Source organism: Colius striatus, chromosome 5 (genome assembly GCF_028858725.1).
Source record: "Colius striatus isolate bColStr4 chromosome 5, bColStr4.1.hap1, whole genome shotgun sequence".
Taxonomy (NCBI): Eukaryota; Metazoa; Chordata; class Aves; order Coliiformes; family Coliidae; genus Colius; species Colius striatus.
Genome location: NC_084763.1, coordinates 40,198,506 through 40,221,874, shown reverse-complemented (window position 1 = coordinate 40,221,874; position 23,369 = coordinate 40,198,506). Strand labels below are relative to the sequence as shown.

At 38.5% G+C, this 23,369-nt stretch overlaps 1 protein-coding gene across 13 annotated transcripts in view; it reads left to right on the top strand.

Annotated features, from left to right (window-relative positions):
* Positions 1–23,369, top strand: part of KMT2C (lysine methyltransferase 2C) — a 208,107-nt gene that overhangs the window by 39,641 nt on the left and 145,097 nt on the right. For 10 of the 13 annotated variants that reach the window (XM_061996228.1, XM_061996236.1, XM_061996239.1 and 7 more), the window contains 2 exons: positions 10,839–10,927; positions 23,061–23,202. In XM_061996228.1, the coding sequence (XP_061852212.1) occupies positions 10,839–10,927; positions 23,061–23,202 (231 nt within the window). The remainder of the gene's footprint in view (positions 1–10,838; positions 10,928–23,060; positions 23,203–23,369) is intronic. The other 3 variants (XM_061996240.1, XM_061996232.1, XM_061996230.1) reach the window with 1 other exon arrangement.

Sequence of the window (23,369 nt, the reverse complement as noted above, 5' to 3'; positions counted from 1 at the left end):
TTTATAGTGGTCTCAAATAAAAAGAAGTGAAATCTGGAGAATGTTGATGTACAATAACAATCATTGTCTCATACAAAGATGATAATTTAGCAGTCCTTTGAAGAGAAGATTACAAGTTCTCTATTAGAATTATTTAGGGCTATTTGTAACCTATTTGTAATTGTCAGAAGGCAAATTTGTGTCTTCAGGTTAGAAGAAACATATTCAGGGATGGGAAAAAAAGTATTGGACAGTTCTGTTAGCAGAATACAGCATTTCTGCCTTATCTGTACCCCTAGAGATTGGTATGTCTGTTTATACAAAAGCTTTTAAACATGTTTGAAAACGTGTATTAGTTCTGACTGTGTTTTGGAGCATTGCTTATTATGCTACTTGTATTATTGTTGTTTATATTTCTCAGTAGTGTTTCCAGAATTTTATTTACTATGGTATAAAAATAGCTTCCATGATGTGGCTTTTAGGATCTACTTCTAGTTTGAAAACAATTTTGTTAAAAAAACCCCCAAATCGTGTGAATTATAAATTTACACTGACACCCATCTGATTACATTGCCCATTTTCTTTTTAGGTCTATTTTTATTCTTCTGAGGTTTTCCAAGCCTTATGAATAAGTTGTAATGGATTTTTAATTAGTGAGGAGATCTTGTGTTTTTCCCTTTGGCTTTCCTAGATTTAGTGGTTTTATTGAAAGAAAATATTTCATCATACTTGTTGACATTATCTGAAATAAAAATGCATTGCTTTTATAAAGAGCACTAAGTGTGTTAACAGATGGAAAAGATATGTGATGATATTAATTTGTGTTCTGGGGTTTTTTTTTCCTTTTTAAATCCATTTTAGATGGATAATGACAAACTGCAGTTAATGTGCAGGAGCTACTTTTCCTACATGTCATCAATTAATTTAGGTGTTATTAAGAAAATGCTACCTAATGTTTTCTAGGTCAGCATCCTGCATGAAAGCAGGTTATTGATATCACTTTGGGTACTGCTGTTCCTTTCATGTCCCTGTCCTTTTAGTTTCAGCTTGAATACTTATTGGAGGAAGCAGTAGGGAAATACTCTGGTATTGTTGTCTGCCTGTTTTTAATTTCCTCTTGTAAAGAGAAGTTGAGGTGAAATTGGAGGATGAACGCCATTCCTAGCGAATCCTGGAACAGGCATCTGAGGGAAAGACAGGTGGTTTTCTGTGATATTGGTGGGATCAGAAATACTTTAAAGAGCAAATGGAATTATTTTCCATGTAACATACAGGAAGACTTGTGTTTGCTACTAAGTCTAAAGACTTGAGTAAAATGGATTTGAAACAAAAGATAGTGAGCCTTATTCAATGAGAATGCCTGAGATGTTCTGAGTTGACTGATGCACTTTAATCAATGTAAGATTTACAAACGTCTCAGAACCATGCTGTGTGAGTGGGGTTTAGTTTGTCTTAAATAAATTGATATAATAGTTGAGTTGAATATATATGGGTATAAAGCCAAAATTTTGAGCAAAACTTCAGTGTTTGGTAATTTGATTGTTGCTATACCTGTACTGTGTGTGGCTGGGTATTAAGAGAGGCAGCACAGTCTGCACACTGCGCTTAATACATCCAGTGAGAATATTTTAACATAAGCAGAAAAATGCATTTTGAAAGAATCTTCACAGTCTTCTTGTGGTAAGGCTCTGTCAGACTGCAGTTTCAAAGGGGAGTCTTTGAAAATGACTCGTAATTAATAGTGCTAAAATTACAAAAATCTGTTCACAGAGACCAAAACTTCCACCAAGTTCCAAGTACTTGGCAGCTGTTTCTCATGCGTTATGACTCAGAGCCTCTGAATTTTATGTACAGGATCCTGAAAGCACCAGACATGAGAAATACACTCCCTTACCATTGTATTGCAATCTTTACCCAGAAGTCAGTGGCAGGCAAACCCTGTAATGTATGAAAGAACAAGTAGTTGGATAATTCTTAAAGACATGGCTTTGGTTCTGCTGTGGGTAAAAAGATCTGGGCAATGTGGCCGTCACAAGACTGGAGGAATTAAAACTTGCACAGCCGTTGTCATGGTGAAACAAATCTTGTGTTCGGATAGAAGTCAGTGCTTACACTACCCGTCAAGAAAAAACAGTGTGGGATGCAGTAGTATATTTTAATACAGTTTTGTTTACTTAAAGAGATGTGTGGATGAGTACAATGTTTGATGGTGCAGGTGCACATGTGAAACTCTGGCAGAGGTTAGAAGATTTGTATGCTCCTAGTCTCTCAGCTGTTAATGTTGCCATTGAATTCTCCCTTGCCTGTAAAAATAGGACATGTGAAAACATTCAATGGTCTTCATAATGGATTTGCTAAAAAAAAAAAAAAAAGCTTAAAGAGCCTCACATTAACTATTGTCTGAAGGAGTCATAAGAATACAGCCATTAACCAAGCCTGGAGCCAGGTAGATACAGAAAACTTGCAGAGGTTGGAAACATACAGGTGGCTCTATTTGTAGCTACTAGTGCTCCCAAAGATTTGTCTCATCTGATTCCAGAAAAGGTTTTAAAAAGTAGTGCAAGTGCTGAAATCTGGGTCCATTCTTTTGTATCATTTTGACAGCAAATATGGCTTAATGCATTGGTAACAAATGTGTAAAGAATTCGGTTTGTGCAAAACTGCGTCTGTATATAATGCATCAGGAGGTCATAATTGCATCAGAATTTTTCTTTTTGTTATTATTTCTGAAATATATGTAATGGATAAGTAATGGGTAAAGTCTGTATGTAATGTGTTTTATGTTACAGAGCTAAAACTATAAACCTCAAGTCAGATAATGAGACTATGATCAGTGGGAATGTAGTTCTTGAGCAATTTTTGATGCTGTGTATTGCTGAGTTAAGGTGACAGATATGTGACTGAAATTAGTTTTTGCTTACAGAATTTATACCTGTCTAGCTAATCAGTTTGAAAAGTAGAAAGAGAGCTGAAAGATCTGAAAGCTCTTTATATGATTTTCTCAGTTACTCAAACTGTCCCCAAATCTGAGCAGTCCATATGTGTAGATCAGGATTCTAATGTCAAACTCAGATTTTTCTCATGTACAGGTGTCACAGAAAGGTGTGCAGAAGTACATTGCAGTGTAGTAGCTGTAGCCCCAATACTTCAGTCAGTAGCTGGTTGTAGCAGTGATTCCACTGATGTTTTATGGGCTCATCTGAAAAGTGCATTAATTTACATGCCTGCAACTGCTAACAGTAATGAATCCTCCTAGTTTGGTCCTTGGCTGCTGTGACTCTCTGTCAAACTTGCAAACCCGCTGAGTATGTGCCCAAATGGGTAACAAGTTGAGAAGAAGGTTTCATGGTCTTGTTTGTAAGGTTCTGTCTCAACTATGATAGTCTTTACCTGCTTTATCTTTTAAAAAAGAGCAGTTCCAGACTCAAACCAAACAACTGTAACTTCAGGGAAGAGCAGAGAAGACGGTTGCTTTGGCCAGATCAGTCTCACGACCCTGCAGAGTGGTAAGGAGCCCATCAGGCTCCTGGATCTGGTGGCTTTTTGCAGAATTGAGTGGAGATTAAGATTTTTCCAATAGTGTGATGACATTCCAGTTACAGTACTTATGCCTCCTGATTTGGGTAGACAGTTCTGGTGAGTGCCTGCTGGCAGGACATCCTACTGTCTTTTTCTCATTTTCCCATGGAAAGTAATTTCGCCTCAATATTGGCCTGAGAACATATATAGGACAACTATACAAGGACATTTGAAGTTGAAAATAAAGATAAACCAGACTTCACATTAACTTTAAAGTACTAATTTATTTGGCCTTTGAATTGTTGTTAGAACTGTGCACTGCAAATTTGTTTTGACACATGGTATTTTACTCAAAACCTGTCTTTCTTCAAGAGCTCTGCATTCATTTCATTGTTTCCCTTGTCTTAGCTTCCTTTTCATCAACAGTGACTGTACTCTAGAATGAGAGCAAAGATTGGTTTACAACATTCAGTACAAATAATCTTTGAAAGACTCTTATTTGCATTTCTCTGGAAATCTTTGATAAATTCCCCTTTCGCAGAGGAGTACTGAAAAAGTTTAGATAAGAATCACTGAGTTGAGGTTTGCTTCTTTTTATGCTATTTCTCAGACATCCCTGATCTCAAAGGCTATATATATATATATTTATTTCAGGTGTTTAGTACTCTCAGTGGTAACTGTATAAAATATAGATGTGAAAAAAAGTTTCAGCTCTGAACATGTTACAACCTGGGTGAATGAATAATGTCTTTTAGATGCTTACTGGTTAGAGATATAATAAGGGGAGTTGCAATGTCTTGGTTTTAAATGTAAGCTGGGTCGCTTCTCTTTGAGTTATTTATGGAAAGATTATTATGCTGTATAAATTAGAAATATTAAGATACAAACTTTCAGTGGATTGTACCAGGAGACTAATAGGCAATTTTGAATATATTTTTTAGATCTTTTAATAATGAAACTGAAGGTTGAGCAAGTTCTATAATGAGATTGTAATAAATCTAGGTCTGTAAATGTTAAACAAAACCAATTTCTTACAGTCTTTCACTTCTCTCTATTACTAAAGATCAGCTTTTTTTCACCTTTGCATTGCTTATGATGTTTCTGTTGCACATCTTTTCGGCACATTGGGGGTTCTTATGCCTTTAGTATATATGTATCTGTGTAAGAAATAAGTAGAAAGAAAGTACATGTCGAACTCTTTTTTTTTTTTTTTTTTGTAATGTATAAAAGAAAATGTTGGGGAGGGCAAGTGTAGAAAATGTTTTCACTTGTTACTGATTGTCCAATTAAAAAAACCTTCTTAAGAATCCTTTTAAATCTGAATCAGTTTCAAGCCAGAGTCAATATGATAGCAAATTTCCTAGTTTAGGCTTGTTAGTATTTAGAGATATTGAAATAAATTCTACCTAGCTGGCATCTGCCTTGCTTTCAGAGCTGTATTGTTCATTTTGTCCAGACTCACATGTAGAATTTTCTCAACTCTTAGAAGTAATAAAGGCTGCATTGAAAAGTTGTGTTTGGAGAGGGTGGAAAAAACCCCTTTCCTCATAGATATTTCGAAGAATTGGTTCTTATTTTCTGTGATTCCTTTTGCATGGGGCTACTAGCTGAATCTTGGGTATTCTATTTTACACTTAAGCACACTTAAACTTTTACAGCTGTACTTATGACTTAGGGTTCAGAAGCAGTGGGAGCATGTGCTTTTGGACACCTGTTAAAAGATTCTTGAAAAGATTATAACAGCTTTCACTTGTGAAACTGTCATGTGAACATTAATTTGTTACTAGCTGTGCTGACGGCAGCGCTAATTGAACTTTTTTATAAATCATTCCTGCACCATCTTCCAGGGTAAGACTGTGGACAGATGTTCACTTAACAAGACATCTGTGCTGGTTTAGGTTGTTACTGTATTCCAGATGTTACACTGCTTTTTAAGGTTATTGGCCCCGTGTTATATATTTGGTACCATCATTCTGCTCAGCAGTTTGCAAAGCGTAGGGAGGGACGGTAGTTTCTCTCCTCAATGATCTGGGGATTTTGGCATATGAGAAAGAGGAGGAGCTCTGAAGTGGTTGTACAAGCACATTCTCATAAGCCTGAAACAAAATGCATTGGATTACTAAGGTAGTTTCTATGGATAGTCTGAACAAATTGTCACCTGATTTTATTCATAGCAACTTACAGAGAGCTTGCAGAAACTAGTGTCTGGCAATAACTTCTGTGTAATCATAAACTAGCAGCCTGGCAGTGACAGGCATCTGAGGATTGTAGCTTTGTCAGTTATTTCATGTGGTTCCAGGAGATGTTGGCACATGGCCTCATTACCGATCACCTTGTGGAAAGAATGAGTAAGATCCAAGATGTACTTTTGACCTACATTGTGCTTGTCAATTTATAATGCTATCGCTATCACCTTTGAAAAAAAAAAAAAAACCAACCAAACAAAACAACCCTCAAAAACCCCAAACATGCAAAAAATTTAATGCATTTTTTAAAAAAAAGAAAAAGAAAGGAAAAACAAGACTAAAAGAAGTAGTATCTGGTTACTGGTAGGTGAATAAGACACTTTTCTGTTTTCTCCCAGCATTGTGCATCCGTGCTGCTCTCTGTGCAATTCTGCAGAAGCTGCTCGGGTGCCTGGTGATCTCCCTGTGTGTTAGCGAAGTCGGGCAGGTGTTGAGCCAGCCTCAGTGAGGCTTTTTTCTGGTGCAGAGGGAATACCTTCTGCTCTGCTGAGGCCCGCAAAAGGGTTTTCTGGGCTCTTTTTCCTGTTGGCTAAATTTAATTAGTTGCTCACCCAGAGAAGAATGATAAGATTTTTGTTTACTGTGGTTTATTTAAAGATTAATGAAAAGCATTAGCTAAGAAAGATAATTGATAACAAATTTAGGAGTAGATCACAATAGGAGGTTTTGATAAATGATTCAGTTTTATGCAAATATGAGTAAAAATTATTGCAGATAGTAATTATATTCTATTGCAATCCTATTTGCGTAAAGAGGTATAGTTCTGTCTTTTCATAGAATCATAGAATGGTAGGGGTTAGAAGGGGCCTTTTGTTGACTTTTGTTTCATGGAATGCTGAATGTGCATTAAACATGTGAAGAACTTATATTGCTCTCAGGGGCTCTGTTCAGAAACAGATGTGTTTTTGTGTTTTCCTTCTAAATCGAACTGCGTTGCTGGAAAAAGGCAAGTGAGAAAGCCAATCGCCACTGAGCCTGGACAGCAGTTCAGCCTCTGTACCGAGCCTACTGCTTGTTGTACAGACTAATATTTATTGGTGTTTTCTCGTGGAGTCCCGGTCTGTCAGGCTCTGCCTGTACATTTTGTTCTTGGTTTGTAAGCTGTGAGACACATGGCTCATCTGTGTTGGTACTTCTCCCGTCATAAGCTGATAGGGTTTCTGCAGTGATATATGAAAGCATGATGTAGTTACTCCTCCTAGTAAGATAGTTTGTGATTGAGCTTAAAAATCTAGAGCAGAACTGAGGTTACAGTGTTCAGTATATCAGTTATGGTTCCGTACTGTCTGGATGTATGTGAGTGAACAGGAATAGTCACAAGCTGTTGTTCTTAATTGTTTTAAGGCAGCAAAAGCTGGCCCTGCTGTTATCTTGTCCCAGCAGCCTTTTTGCATCCTCCTTCAGAAGAAGTCAAGTCTCAAGAGAAGAACAAAACAAAGCACAGGTTGCTTTTCCTGCTTTATTTAAGGGGGAGTGGAATAAGGAAATAGAAAAGTTAAAAATTAACAGGGTTTGTCCATGGAAAAATTTGATGTTATGCAGACCAGCCAAAAGCTTTATGTGTAAAGCTATTATGTAAATGGTGTAAACTTAATGCAAATAATATCAAACAATCTATCCTTATTACAAGTGCTGATTGCAATGATTAAGTATGCTATATGGACTTTTCATGGCATTTTTTGTGGAGACGTTAAATTACACTTGTCACTAGAGTGTACATTTCACAGTTTTCTGACCTAAATTATTTTTCCTCTAATCAAATCATAGATTTATAGGCTATAAAATATCTGTTAATGATCGTGAAATAAATGTAGCTAGCAAAAATAAGTTAATGATATGATCCAGTATTCTTTCCACCACTTCTTCAATTGTATTTAAAACCTCCATGACATGATGAGGACTTTTTGTAGAATATTTGGGAGAGAGGAATGGCAAGAAAACACCAGGCATGGTTATCTCTTATACTGAAAAAAAAGCAATTGTGTTTAATTAATTGAAACCTCTGATTATCCTTACTGTTAAATAGGTTGCTAAAATACGGTAGGCAGTTCACAAAGCAAATCATGCTCTTGTTTAGAAATGTTTGAGAAGGCTTTCTTAGATACTTCAGTGTTTAATATGTGAAATGTAGTTTCCATAGAAAATCTAAAGCCACACAAAAATTAATAAATAAACATCAGCATTGTCTTCCTTCAGCTACAGGACTGTATTGGAGAGTGCTGAAATGGGGCACTTGTGAACAAAGCAGAATTAATCATTTGTGTTTGTGATGATTTGAAAGTAATCCTGGTTTAGTACAAACTTGTAACTTTGCGTTGCAGATTAGTAGTTGGTAGAAGAATAATTGGGATAGGATTTAGAAATAATCCCTGTTCTTAGCTGGTTGTGTTCAGTAAAGCTTTTGAGCATTCCTGCATCAAGGGAAGTGATTTCATTTACCTGAGTTCTCATCCTTTCATTTGGTACTGGCAGATGTGCTGAGATGTGGAGAACTGCATGAAATGTGTTCTTGTTTTCTTACCAGCTGCATTGTTTTCCTAAATGTTGGAAGGGTATTACCTCTTTCTTGCCGTGTCTTAGTCTTGCTGGAATAGCCTATATCCAATGAGTATGATGTTCCATTTGCTCTACTATCTGCTCTCTGTTATGGATGAGAATAGATCTGTGTGACAGTCTCAGATGCTGCTGTGAGAAATGTTTGTGGCTGCCTCTCGTGGTTTAACTCCAGCTGGTCACTAAGCACCATGCAACCACTTGCTCCTCCCTCCTCTCAGTAGGATGGGGAGGAGAACTGAAAACAAGTAAAACTTGTGGGTTGATAAGAACAGTTTAATAATAGAAATAAAAATTATATTAATGATAATTATGACAATTGTAAGGAAAAGGAAGATAGCAAGGAAGTGAGATAAAGCCCAAAAAACAAGTTATGCCCAATGCAGTTTCTTACCACAGGCTGACTGATGCACAAGCAGCGACCAGCCCCTCCCAGTTTCTACACTGGGCATGACCTCTTATGGTGGGGCTAGTTCTAGTCAGCTGTCCTGGCTGTGCTCCCTCCTAGCTGCATGTGCCCCTCCTCGCTGGCAGAGCATGGGAAACTGAAAAAGTCCTTCACTTAGGATAAGCACTACTTGGCAACAACTAAAACATCAGTGTGTTATCAATATTATTCTCACACTAAATCCAAAACACAGCATTCTACCAGCTACTAGGGAGAAAATTATCTGTGTTGGACAAAACTGGGACACCTTCCCACGTGGAAAATACATTTTCACCTTCTGTCCAGCTCACTTATTGCTGTAGATGTGGATAGTTGATACAGTGGCTGAAGGGAGGAGTGTGAGACACTTTCTTTTTGTCACCGTGCAGTTTATTTGGGTTTATGAAACATGGGTTTTGAGAAGCTACACTGGAATCTGATAAAGTGGCAAGTAACTGAATGAGAGGCTGGCTTCTGTCTTGTCTAAGAGGACTATTACTTATTTTGTGTGTTATGTGTATGCTCTCACTGCCTATGGATAAAGAGACAAGTTGAATGATAGCCTCGTATCCATTAGGTTTCTACTGTGCCCATGTTTTTCAGCGTTGTTCTAAACAAATGTTGCTTTCCTTTTCTCCTAAGCTTCTTTATGAATTGAATTGATTTTTCAGACTTTGATTTGAGACTCATATAAATTATTCTTTTCCTCCGTTGCAGAGGAGAAACTAGTCCAGACATAATTGAAAGGAATTTTCTTGTTAAATAGTCCAAGATGGTCAGTCCTTTTCTAGCAGGAGGACAACATTTGTAAACTAAAAAGATGGTTCCAGTTCTGTGCACGTTACCTTCTTTGATCAATGAGAACCAAAGGCATTGCATGATAGAGGTTGTTTTTTGGCCAATTCAGCAGATCCAGTTCCGTGGAAATTTGATAGATTTAAGTATTATTATAGAATGTACAAAAAAAAAAAGGAAATGCTGGTTTTGAAATGATTTAGGCCCTTAAAAAAAAAAAAACAAACCTTTTTTCCCCCAACACAGAACTAAACCCAAACCTTTCGGAATCCTCTGTGAAAGAGGAACCAGAACGATTTGGTGGGGGAGGGAGGAGGCAAGCAGAGTGCCCATGTGCAGACCTATGTGGCATCCTGATTCAAGGCATGTTGGTTGGGTGAATGGTTGCCTGGGAGCTCTGGGATGTTGGAACTGCCGAGATCCCTCAAACCGCTCAGAATTTGTGTACTTGGAATCAGAAGCTCCCAGGGTCTCCCAGGCTTTCTGTCAGCACACCAGGCAGGTTGCCAAGTAGCCTGAAAATTTGGGAGGCGAGGTGCCAAACTCTTGGCTCCCTTTCAAATGGGCTGCTGAACAGCTGGGAATTTGGATGCTTGGGCTTCTCAGCAGCCCACAACATTAGTTGATGAAGAACCAGGCAGGGAAAAAAAGGCTGGGATTTGTGGCACAAACCTATCTGCTTTCCATCAGACCTTCATTGGAATTGAAACAAATCTGCCAGATATTTAATTTTGATGTGCTGTCCTCACGTGATGGCTTTTTTAATATAATGATACCTGGTCATCTCTCATAACATTTTATTTTGCATGTCAAAGTATTTGTTTCACTCAAAAGAATACATATTTCAGTTTAATTGCTTTAGCATCATTATTATTCTATAGAGATCTCTTCCAAGGATGATCTGGGTGGATCAGCATCTCTTTTATAGTGTATTTAACTACTGGCCAGATTTTGGGTTGTCTTCTCTCATGTCTATGTTGCAGTATACATGGAGCAAACAGGATGTTTGTATCTTAAAATGTGTCTGATTCAATATATTTTTGATCAATAAAACTTATTCTTGTGAGAATTACCAGAAAAACTTAAGCCAACTGATTCAAGTGTACATTGTTGAGAACTTCACCTAGAACAGGAGAAAAGGGGAGCAAACTTGTGATTTGTGCAAGACACAAATCACGGGTTAACTTAAAAGTTACATAATTTAGTGCTGACATTTATCCTTCAAAAGGAAATAATTAAGATCCTAATTTAAATTTTAAACTTCAAAAATTAAAAAATACTTTCAGTGTTAAAAGAATGTTCCCTTCTTATGTTTGCAGGCCTCGGAGTAGAGGAAAAACTGCAGTGGAGGATGAAGACAGTATGGATGGTTTGGAGGCAGCAGAAACAGAAAACACTGTGGAAACTGGTAAGGAGAGTATGGTGTTTATGCTGTCTGGTTATTGTTTCTCTCTCAGAAGTTCATTTAATTGTGCAGGATTTTGGTAAACAAGAAATATTTCTTCACTTTTTTAATATGAGATGTGCACATGGACAGATGGGGGAAAAATCCTGTATTATTTAAACCTTTATTAATTAAACTTATTTGAACCTATTGCTTTTCAATAGTCTAATAGGAATGCCTGCAGAGTATAGATATGTGGAAAATCTTTTTCAGTTTTTGCAAATCTATGTCTAGGAGAAATGAAAGGTCTGAAGCAGTAGCTGCAATTTTTAGAATACCTGCCAAAATTATTGACCTGTATCTTCAGCTAACTACAGCAGATTATATATCGAAGGGATAACTGGGATAACCAAATGTTAATGCTTCCTATTGCTGCATAGGAAACAAGACCAATCTCTGCTCTTGATTCTGTAAATATTTGTTGTGATAGTACCCAAATGCTTCCATTACCAGAGGGATCTCATTGTACTGGACTGAGTACTGTTGTAACAGTCTGTGATTTCTGTTCTGGCAGGTTAAGAGTCTAAAGAGACAAGCAGATGAGCTAACACATAAGATAAAGGCCATGGTGAAGAACTGTCATCTCTTTGCCAGGCACATGTCTGTAGCCATTTGCCTGTTTTTAACCAGGGACTAAATATGTGTAGAAGGATGAAACCTGCCAGGAAGGATAATGCCATGGCCAATTGGCAGAATTTTGTTTTGACAGAAATAAGCCTTAAAAATGCATTGAGATGTAAGGGTTTGTAAATTTAATTAAGTTGCCCTATGTGCTTGATGAGCAAAGTGGAAGGAAGCGCAGAGACACTTAACAGCAGAAGCTGATGGTCAGGGTAGCAGTTGCATGGCAATGCCATCTGAGTTAAGGGAGTTGTTGAATTACTTTCCTAGGTGATAAGTAGAGGAGATAGAATTGAAGACAATAATCTGTGCTCAGTATAGAGTGCTAAGGAGAATAAGTAGAGGACCTCAGAAGAGCCATTTTTGCAGTGACATTTTATATAGGCCATACAGGAACATGGTTGAAGTGGTAAAAACCATGAAGGAGGAGGCTGATTGATAGAGGATGAGCATTGGGGAAGTGCTGGTCTCTTGCTTCTTGCTTGTTAGCTGGTGAACGGTGGGGAAGGCTTTGTACTCAAGCCTCTAGGCTTTAGGGAGTGTTGTGAGTGTTTAGTCACAACTTGTGTTGAATTTAAGTGTTGTTAATGGTTTGTGGAGGGAGTCTAGATGAAAGCTTAATACAAAGACGTTTTATCATTTCATTCCATAAGTTGTTTTTCTGCCTCTTGTAATAAGCTGCTGGTGGTAGTGAACTTGAACGGACTTTTCTAGCTTCTACAAGCAGGTAATTACCAGTTATTAAAGGTGAAAGTGAAAAAGCTGTAGCAAGTATTTGTCTGTAGAAAAACAGTGTGGGGGAAAGGAAGGCTAGTCCTAATTCTGTCTTGTATTCCATTTATTAATCTTCCTCTCTCGTGCTAGAAACAGCCTTATGAAGATCAGCAAAGGGGACAGAAAGTTGGTAAATTTTAAATTCTTTTTGGTTTGGGGTTTTTAAAAATAACTCAAGCTTAACATCTGCCAGCACCCTACTGTGTAAGGGATTTAGTGCTAGGTCTATTTTTTTTTGAGTTTACATGGCAATATTAACAAAGTTCCTCAAAGAGATCTGAGAGCACTTTTTGGTTTGGAGGGGGGAGGAACACCGATAATTGTTTTTGAGGCTCCAAGAGTGCACATAGATAAGCCTCTCCATTACTCTTCATGAGAAAGATCCTGGCTATCACAGAGGGCTGATGCTCATTTCTAAAGGTGTAGGTAGCAGTGGCGTGCTGTGCTAGAAATCCTGATAGACAGACTCCAATGTGTCTGTTGCTGCTGGAAGGGGTGCACCATCACTTTGGTGCTCAGCCCAAGATGGTTCCGCAAACTGCATTCTTAAGTGAAAGGAAGCTTAGTAAAAATATATAGGCTTGAAATCCCATTTTTACAGGAGGAACCAGAATAGGCTTGACAGAGCACTATCATCTTGAGCAATTTGATGGAGACAGAATCGCAATGATGTTATTTTAAAAGTTGAACAACAAGTGGCTTGATAGAGGCTTAATCATATTGAGTGAAAACTCTGCCTGCCTCTACAATTCAGTCTAAGCACTTAACTATGTTGATGAAGTGTAGGAGAAGGGGTAATCCCAGTTTGTTGCTCCATGTAGAACTGTCTTAATCAAGTTGAAGTCTGTTTCTATTATAGTCCATGAATTTGTACTTTGACTAAAAAGGTCTTTTATTTTGTTTTCTTGCAAATAGTGGACTTGCCAACAATTTCCCGTAGTAGTTGACAAACCGGAACATAATATAGTAGTATTACAAAACTTGAAATGAGGTCATTTGAACATCTTCACATGCAACTTCACAGATTTCAAGTCTCCATAATTATGTCTTCTTTGTTTGATTTATGTGTGGACAATAATCAGGAATTCTTTTACTGTGTTAGGTTTTTACTTCTTGTCTGTTTGGGTTTGGGAGACTGTTTCTGTTTTGTTTTATTTATGAAGTCTAACATTTCTGTTTCCCTTTTGTGAATTAATTAATTTTCATAAAATTAGAGAACTCCACATTATTAATGTGGCCAGCTTAATGAACTCTAGAGAAGGGTGCAATGCAGGAGGAATGAGAATTCTCCTCATATTGAGGGAAAAAAGGAGATGCCCCACCTAGAATAAAGAGATGGTTTTTAGCTATCACATCAAAGGGATTTAGATACTAAACAAAATGTTTATTCAAAAGGCCAAAAAGCTCAAATTCTTCCTGAAGTGGCTCTTTTATAATCCTAAGACACAGTCATTTTAACTGCAGTTTGGGAAGCAAGTTGCTACTCTTAAGAAAAATCTGTCATCTCAAAAAGAGGCAGAATTGGTAACAAAGCAGGGTAAGGTGTATGCTGCTCTGATCATTTCAGTATGGGTTATTATTCACACCAGCTACAGTGATTTCTGAGCCCTGCCTGTTTTTTGCCAAGCGCCATGTTTGCTTTGCTATAAATGACTGTAGAATTCTTAAGGATGGGAAGAGAGCAGGGGTTTGGAATTGGAAAAAAATGAAATTTTGGGATTTGGGGAAAAGATCACAAAAGTTCTGACAACTGCTTCTGTTGAGTCAACAGACTTTCAGCTTTTGGTAAACCACAGGATAAACACCTTTCCTTTACCCACCTGCACTGTCCCTCTTGATATTTTGGCTCCTCCCTTAGTGACTGTTGGACTTCTCCACATCATATTGGTCTTCCCAGCTATCCTTTCGTTTTTCTTCACTGGAATTCCCCCAGTGATTTTGCACTGGTATTTCTCTATCCAGTCAATGTTGAGCTTATCCATCACTCTCACCATTTTAGCAACCGCAGCATGGTTAAGGTTGGCTAAGACCCCTGCAGAATATATGGTCCGGTCCTCTGCTCAAGCAGGCACCTAGAGCTGGTTGCCAAGGATCATGTCCAGACAACTTTTGAGTATCTCCAAGGATAGAGACTTCACAACCTTTCTGGACAACTTGTACCAGTGCTCAGGCAACTCACAAGGAAAAAATTTGTTTCCTGATGTTCAGAGGGAAGCTCTTGTGTTTCAATTTGTGCCCGTGGCTTGTAAGAGCTTCCAGCCGTTAACACCTTCCACCTTTCTAGCTATCAGTAAAATAGTTTGTTGTAGAATACTCTCTTCTCCTGTAGGTCCTCTTGTGTTGCTGCTCTCCATAAAAGTAGTTTTCTTCTGATGAGTGAGTTTCTGTAATGGACAAAAAAATAGAAACTGCAAATGTCTGGAAAGCTTGTGACTTTGTGAGCACATGTATATGCAAATAGCAAACAGCTGATCCAAATAAACGAATAATATAACAAATACTTCCCAGTGAGCTTTCTGTTGGTTTGGTGGCCCTCTGCTATTAACAAACACTTGGGTTCTGCTTCTTTTCCCCATCCTCTTATTAGTTGCAGCAAGTTTCTGTGTTTGTATTTTCTTGGTTCTGCATTTAAATTGAATATTTTGTAGTAGGTGGAATCGTCTATTTCCAAATAATTTCTAACCTTACTGAGTTTTTCATTGTGAAGGATATTTCTGAAATGCAACCTTTGTTTCTGCTTCCTTATTGAATACTACTGTGCTTTGTTCAATGTAACCAACTGGTTTTGGAAGGAGTTTTCAGGGACTCTGAATATTCCACCTTCCCTTTGCCCTGAAGCTTAATGCTGCTGCTACATTGTTACTGACACAATGAGGGAATTTGTGTTGACGTTACCAGTCAAGTATACTAAAACAGTAGTATGTATCTGGTGTGCTGTGCACTCTTTTCCTCACTAGAAACTGCTGTTTTGTGTGTGTCTTAGTTCTATGGACCTGCTGAATTTTTGGTAATACAATATTGAGGCTGTCTAGTTCAGTAGAAATACTATAGAAATTGACATCCTAGGCCCACCTAATTAAAATTTTAGTGTAAAATAGGTTGGCTTTGGAGTCCCCTAAGCATCTGCCCTGGTAACCCTTTCCTTGGTCAGGTACAAAGGGGAAGAAAATAGCAGGTAAAACAAACTTTTTTTTAGACTAATAAGTACCACCTACCTGCAAAGCACTGAAGACTGACCACAGAAAACAAATAGTCTCTTAAATTCATTAGTAATGCATGTAAAAGGACATGCAGGGAAAAATCACCATCCTAATTTTGTATAAACAAAAATGGACTCCCAAATAGCTCACACTACCTGAGTGAGTGGTACTGTAGCTCTTCTGAGAATTGCAGTAGCATTTATTAGTCAAAGAAGCAAATAGAAATCTAAGAATGAAAAGGGATAAGGGGGACAAAAGGCACCAGTGTCTCTTTTCATTGTTGCTTTATAAACCCATGGCATGACTGCATGTTAAATGCTATGGGCAGTTCTGCTTCCTGTTTTCCAACAGGGTGAACAGTAATTGGGAAAGCACAGGAAAAGCTGACGAGTACAACAAGAAGTAGATCCTGGCTTCTGTGTAGGGATCAGTTAAGGTAAAAGACTTCAACCTGAAGTGATAGAACTGGAGAGAAATTTAATAAGGTCCTGCAAAATGGTGAGTGGTATGGAGAAAATGAACAGGGAATGCTGATCCATTTTGTTTTGCAATGCAAAGCTTTAGGGACATCAGATCATGTTCAGAGCACAAAGGCAGGTGCATTTACACTTAGCATCTTCTTTGATTATATAATTCATTGCTAGTGAATGCTTTGGGCATGAAAAAAAAAGATGAGTTTCAAAAGGACCTGTACAACTTAATGGAAAAATAATCAGATGAGTGCTGTTGAATACAGCCTGTAGCTTAGGAAGTTCCTCACTCATGGATCACTGGGAGCTGGTTATCCTTAATATGGTGTCTTGTATTTAGGATGACTGAAATTATAGTTTAAATGGCTGTACATTGAGAACCCAATTTTTATTTTCTGTATGAAGTGTTTTTAATAAATAGGAATTCTATTTGAATGAGAAGTATCAAAATACATACAGAAATTTAAAAAAAAATAACTGCAGGCTTTCCTCTCATCTCCGTGTAACAACTGTTGCGTTAAGTAAATCACCATGATGTCCATCAGATAGGAAGAAAAAGACTAAATGGTGATTTTAAAAGAAACTGCAACATGTGCAGCACTTGCAAAAAAAAAACCCAAGAAAACACTTTAGAATGCAGTTGTATGTTCTATTGTTTATTGTTGTGAATAAAATTTTACAGTGTTGACTTAAGAGGAAGAAAGCCTTCCTCTCTCGGTGCAGAAAGTGTTCTTGCATGTAATTATTACTATCACACTCAAGCTTTAGTATGCTTTTTTCCCTCCTGTGGTTATGTTTTTAGCAGGTAAGAATAGGTGGCTACAAACACAGTGCATCCTGAGTAAATGGTGGCAGCTATTCTCTGGAGACATTCAAAACCCACCTGGATGAGTTCCTGTGTGACCTACTCTAGGTGGTCCTGCTCTGGCAGGGGGGTTGGACTGGATGATCTTGCGAGGTCTCTTCCAGCCCTTGAGATTCTGTGAATAGAAGCCACGAGCCTCTGTGTGTCTTTCAGCAGACCTTGGCTTTGTCCACTCCTGCTTGAAGGGTTGCAGGTGATCTGCACAGAGCCAGTTAGCCACAGCCTGTCCGTTTGTTCCCCTGTGTTCAGTTGCTAAAGCCTGTACACGCGAAGTTACTGTGTCGGTCTGAATTCCTCAGACACTACCAGGAGAGGTGATGTTTCTATGAAATTGTGTCCAGAGCAGCAACAGATTTATGAACTCTGGGACAGTGAATGAGACTTGATAGTTTTGAAACTATTATTTTCAAATAATAAGTGACGTTCCCTTGTTAAGATTTCTTTTCATATTTTCTCTACACTGGCTTGGTTTCTTCGTCTGTCTGAACTACTAAAACTAGAGAATTTTGATGTTGCTTGCACTTCTGTAGACCCCTGCAAGGCTGTGTAACCTTATCCAGTCACTTGGTTTCTGACACAGCACTATCCTTTCCTTGTGCAAAAATAACTATTGCATCTGCTGGTTAGATGCTTGTTATTCCCTCTTGGGGAAAGCCTCAGCAAGCAACAGTTGGGACCCTTGGTATATCCCTGTTGTGCTTGGTGATACCGGTGTTTAACAGCCTGTACTACTTTGTGTTCTTACTGAAAAGAAGCTCAAGACATTGGCTTCATTGTCTGCTGAATTCACAGGAGGTCCAACAGTAGACTGCTAACCAGTAAAGTGGTTCAGCAGTCAACTTGTTGCATCTAAACAGCACTAGAATATTTATTTTGTGTTTATGACAACTGTTTTAAATGTCACTATATACTATTGCAAGATTTTAAAGGATTTTTTTTCGGTGGCAGAGCTCTTGCAGTAGTTTCAAATTGTGACTTGGCAAGCAGTTTCTAATGTTTTTAAAAAATTATTGGATATACTGGTGTCTTTTCTTTGCTTGATTGCTATAGCAGAGCCCACACATACATCTCCTTATTTTGCTGGAGGTTTACCCCAAGTGGCTTGCAGAATAGCCCCTTGTGATCACTAGAAAACAAAAAAGGTTTGTTTGTAGCAAAAGAACATTTTAGATTTTTAGTCGATTTATCACTCTTGCTTCATCACATCTTCAAAGAAATCTGTCATCATATAATAAAATTTCAGCTGTCACCAGTCTCCTCCTTCCCACGAGTATGTATATGATGGCCTGCAAGGCAACCAGTGCCACAGATGGACTTCTAAAAAACAGGGCTCCCAACTGGAAGTCTGTATGTTGCATGCATGTCTCTAACGTGGGGAGAGGTTTCTAAGGCATCTGAAGGTAGAGCTGGAAAAGAGGAAATTACAAAGATATGTAAGTAAGGAAACCATCTACTATAAGAAGGGTGTGTAATCTACTTAATCAAGTGAAAATGATACGTGCTGTTTGTTAATTTCTTTGACTGTTCACTGCATTCTGCTCTAGAAAGAGGAATAAAAATAATTATTAAGAGAAGATGTTTGAGTGTTTAAAATGTGGAAACTTTGTAGAGAATTTTTTTCCTTATTTGAAAACTTTCAAATTACTTCTTAAATAGTATGAAACTTAAGGATTGTTGTTTGAACTGTCCGGATTTAATCTGGGACAGAGTTCATTTTCTTCCTAGTAGCTGGTATGGGGCTGTGTTTTGGGTTTCATATGAGAATAATGTTGATAACACGTTGATGTTGCTAAGTACTGTATATACCCTCTACTCTGCCCTGGTGAGGCGTCATCTGGAGTCCTGTGTCCAGTTCTGGGCTCCTCAGCTCAAGAGGGACAGAGAACTGCTGGAGAGAGTCCAGTGCAGGGCCACCAAGATGATCAGGGGACTGGAGCATCTTCCTTATGAGGAAAGGCTGCGGGAACTGAGGCTTTTTAGTCTGGAGAAGAGGAGACTGAGGGGAGGGAGATCTTATTAACATTTACAAATATCTAAAGGGTGTGTGTCAGGAGGCTGGGACATCCCTTTTCTCTATAGTAACTAGCAACAGGACAAGGGGTAATGAGATGAAGCTGGAACACAAAAAATTCCCCTTAAATATAAGAACTATTTCACTGTGAGGGTGATGGAGCAGTGGCACAGGCTGCCCAGAGGGGTTGTGGAGTCTCCTTCCTTGGAGGTCTTCAGTACCCTCCTGGACATGTTCCTATGCAACCTGATCTAGGTGAACGTGCTTCTGCAGGGGGGTTGGACTAGACGATCTCTAAAGGTCCCTTCCAACCCCTACCATTCTGTGATTCTATGTATTTTTCACCTCCTCAAGCCTTGCCAGCCAGAAGGCTGGAGTGGCACAAGTTGGGAGCGGACACTGCCAGGACAGCTGACCTGAACTAGACAAAGCGCTATTCCATATCATAGAACATTGTGCCCAGTATAGAAACTGGCCAGCAGGGACTGATCACTGCTCTGGAATCAGACAACGGGTGGTGAACAATTGCATTGGCCATCACCTGTCTTTTTGTGGATTTTATTTCTCTTTTTGTTATTTTCCTTTTAATTACAATTACAGTTATTTCAGTTGTTGTATTTTGTTTCAATTATTAAACTGTTGTCTCTCAACTTTTGAGTTTACCTTGGTTTTGGTTCTCTTCCCCATCCCCTTGTGGGGGAGAGTAAGAGAGTAGTTGTGTGGTGCTTAACCACTACATGGGATGTAACCATGACATCGACCCAGAGCTCAGTGCATACGTCTGAATTAGGAAAATGTGATGAAAGTGTTAAGTAAAAGAGGAGTTTAATACACATGCTGTAGATCTTACCATTCCAAGTGACTTCCCTGCCTATCTAACCCTTGTCAATGTGCGTTTTTTTGCTACTATTTCATATCTCTGTCCTTGGAGATTCCGAGAAACCATCTGGGTGTAGACCTGGGCAACTGGCTCAGGATGGCCCTACTTGAGCTGGAGGCTGGACAAGGTGACCTCAGGGCTGCCTTCCAGCCTCAACCATGCTGTGATTCTGTGACTATTATCCGAGCTGTAAAGGAAGTCTCAAACCTTTTTTTGATGACTGATGTGAATAGGAACTTTACTTCTTGTACTTCTGGGGATTTCTTTTAAGCTTAATAAGAGAAGGCCTTTCTGTCATCACCAGTCAGGTAGGAAAGAGCCATTGATATTGTTTTCAAATAATAAAATGCTATGTTTCCTAGTATTTTCCAGGTATATAAGTAAAGGATAGTGCCATTAAAAAGGAACGTAGAGACATTTGATAACTGTGCGATTAGCTTTTTGAAATTCTTGGTTTCCCTATCAACTTCTTATACACGGGCAAAGGTCTTCATTGTAACAGAAACAGTCATGAAAATAGGATACAAAATAAAGCTTTATATGTGAATCTCCAAATGAGCTTCACATTTATTAATCATTCATGGTTTCTTCGTTCCCAGAAGCTTCAAAGTAGGATGCCGTAACCAAGTCTGATGAACGTTGATTAAATACAGTGAAAAGCAGTTAATGTATTGTGCCAGATGCTTCCATGAACACCTCTGAGGCAGTGATGCGGGTATCTGCTGTCCCTTTGTCTTGCCAAACTCCCATCTCTTAAAGAGTTTGACTCGCGAAATGCATTATGTCTATTCCTCTTTAATGTTCTGTTGGAAAACTTTCACAAAGTTGAAGTATGGTATGCACAACGCTATTTTCATTCCGCTTGGTGAGCACCATGTTTTCAGTCTTCCAACAGCATATTGAGACACAGTTTGGTTTATTGCAGAGACAGCAGTCGAGATGTTATTTGTCTCATTTAGTATAATTTGGGTCCTTTCTTTTCTAGAGAAGTAAACAGCAGGGGAAAAAGCACCATAAGGATGTAAGCTCATATAGTTGTAGTGTGTAGTGAAACAATCTGTGTCTTCTCACACAGTCCAGAGTTCTTGAGAATGAGTTAGTGCCCGTGAACTTTGCCTTTCCAGTATAACGGGTGCCCATTAACGTATAATGAGATGAAAGCTGGCAAAGAATAAATGGCTTTTGCTTACTTGAAAGTTTCGACAGGCACACAATAAAGCAGAGTTCCTTTTCAAAATCGAACTCGGTTAAATAAAGTCACCAAGATGGATCAGAGCAAGGACACAGTTTATGATGGTCTTCCTTGAGCACTTCATGTTTGATTATCCTGGGTGGTGGTGTAGGGTTGGTTTTTTTTATTTGCTGGCTTCCTGCCTTCTGTGTATTTGTTTTGAGCTTTTCATGGAGGCTGTGTTCAGAAATTTGAGGGTTACTTGCACAAAATTATCCTTCACATCCAGAAGACATTGGAAACATGCTGCAGATTGTAATGAACGACTCTGTTGGATGCTACTTGTTTTAGGAATCCTCATCCAGGAATGATGTCAAGGATTGTTTTTTGAGATATGCCAAAAACTAAGGGTGTGGGCTTTTGGTTTACTTTGTTTTACTTTCTGTATGAAGGGATGTATTCCCAGCAGGATGTTTCTTTAATGTCACATGATTCTCCGGCATTATTTTCTTTTGATAATTTGTTGAAATGAGATTAACTTGAGGCATTTGTCATATGTTCAGGTAGTCATTTTGGAGGTTTCAGATGTCCAAGAACATTTCAGATATATGCTACTGAGTAGCTTAACCAAAATAGGTGAAGCAGTTCAGTTTAAACCAGCTGAAATAAATGTCTGGCACACCCAGTCATAACCAGGAATTTCTTATTCATTTTTTTTTTCTTCATTTTGTGTTTCTCTTCAGTATGTTTTAGATGCTTTCATTGAGGGTTTTAAATGTCATACATTGTCTTCCTAAATGAGTTCAATCTAGATTAAAGAATAATTTTACTTCAATTTACTTTCGATTTCTGTACATCAAACAAGAAGGATTTCCCCATCTCCACGTGCTCTAGCGGGCATATCATTTCAATGTTACAGACCAAGCTGTGCAGTTTCTGTTCTGAATTTTTTTTTTTCTTACAAATAAGAGTAAAGCTTGTGGCAAGTTTTGTCCATCTATGTTGCAGATTCTTTTAACTATCTGTTTCTCCACTTGGATCATTTAACCTTTGCCATGTTTGATAATGCTTTAACATATTATGTATTCTCTTTTTCTAAGTGAACGTATCTTCTGCTTAAATGAGTAATCTGTTGCTTTACTCTAACTGGACTTCTCTGAAAGAGCTATATGTTTTGGGCTCTTAACTCAAACGCGTGATTACTAGAAGTTTTAGGTGACCTATGACCCAGGCACAAACTCAAAGTACAGAGGAGTGCAGAAAAAACAAATGCTACCGTTCTACAGCCATGACCCTTGTTCCTGTGCATTCTGCTGCACTTGGAGCCGTGTGTCCTCCTGTCAGATCTTGTATTCATTCCATGCAAAGGAGTAAACCAAATGAGAAGGAGTTTGAAGTTGCACAGACAGTGGCAACTTTATGTTTCATGATTCTGAGCAGTAACAAGCTTTCTAGGAAAAGAGTAGCATTGACAGCTGTTAGTGTATGTATTTCCCTCCAGCAACTAAGCTATATTAAAAGGATACTGCAAAAATTACGTATATTCCTACAGTTTGTAATGAAGTTTAAGCTGCCATAAATGGTGTCCTTCCTTCCTTCACCTCCTCAGCCCTGTGCCAGCATAGAGTTGGTGTAATCAGGAGTGAATTAGTGCAGGGAAATGATCAAAATTAAAGCTAATGCAGGAGGGAAAAAGGAGTTTATGATACCCTAGATTATTGTGCTCTACTCTGATGTTTGTTCAGTGATGCCAGAATGGGTGCACAAGAGGAGCTGAGGTGCGAATGAGAATGTCTCGAACTGCAGCCTAATGCGAAAAGGTTCTCATTGAACAGCGCTCACCATGCCTGGTTACTTACTGAATGTCTTTAGTTCCCAGTGATAGCTGTGTTACAGAAATAACTTTATAAGCATTACATTTCCTGTTTTAGATATGAGGGGTAATGTTTTCCTACCCTTTTAATTTTGTGATGTCTGAGAACATAGTTACATGACTTCTATCTGTTAAAAAAAGGATATTTGCAGCACAAGGGAAAGCTTATGGTTGATTTTATAGTCTAAATAAAATCATAAATAAATAGTGTTCATTTTTTTTTTTCTTTAAGCAGAAGTCAAAGAGCAGTCTGCAGAAGAGGATGCCCAAACAGAAGTGGACAGCACCAAGCAGCTAACACCAGTCCTTCAGCACTCAGTATCTGAGGAATCTGCAAGCTCCACTGCCTCTGTGGGTGTGGAAGCTAAAACCAGGTTAGTGAGTGATAAGGCAGGGCTGGGAGAAGCTGGGTACTGGGGAGCAGAGTGCTCAGGGCACAGGCTTGGGTTGTGCTGCTGGTGCTTTGAAGTGCTGGCAACAGCAGCTTGTGCTCGAGACTGATGGGTGAACTGGCCCATAGGGAGATGAAGGTGAAAAGCAC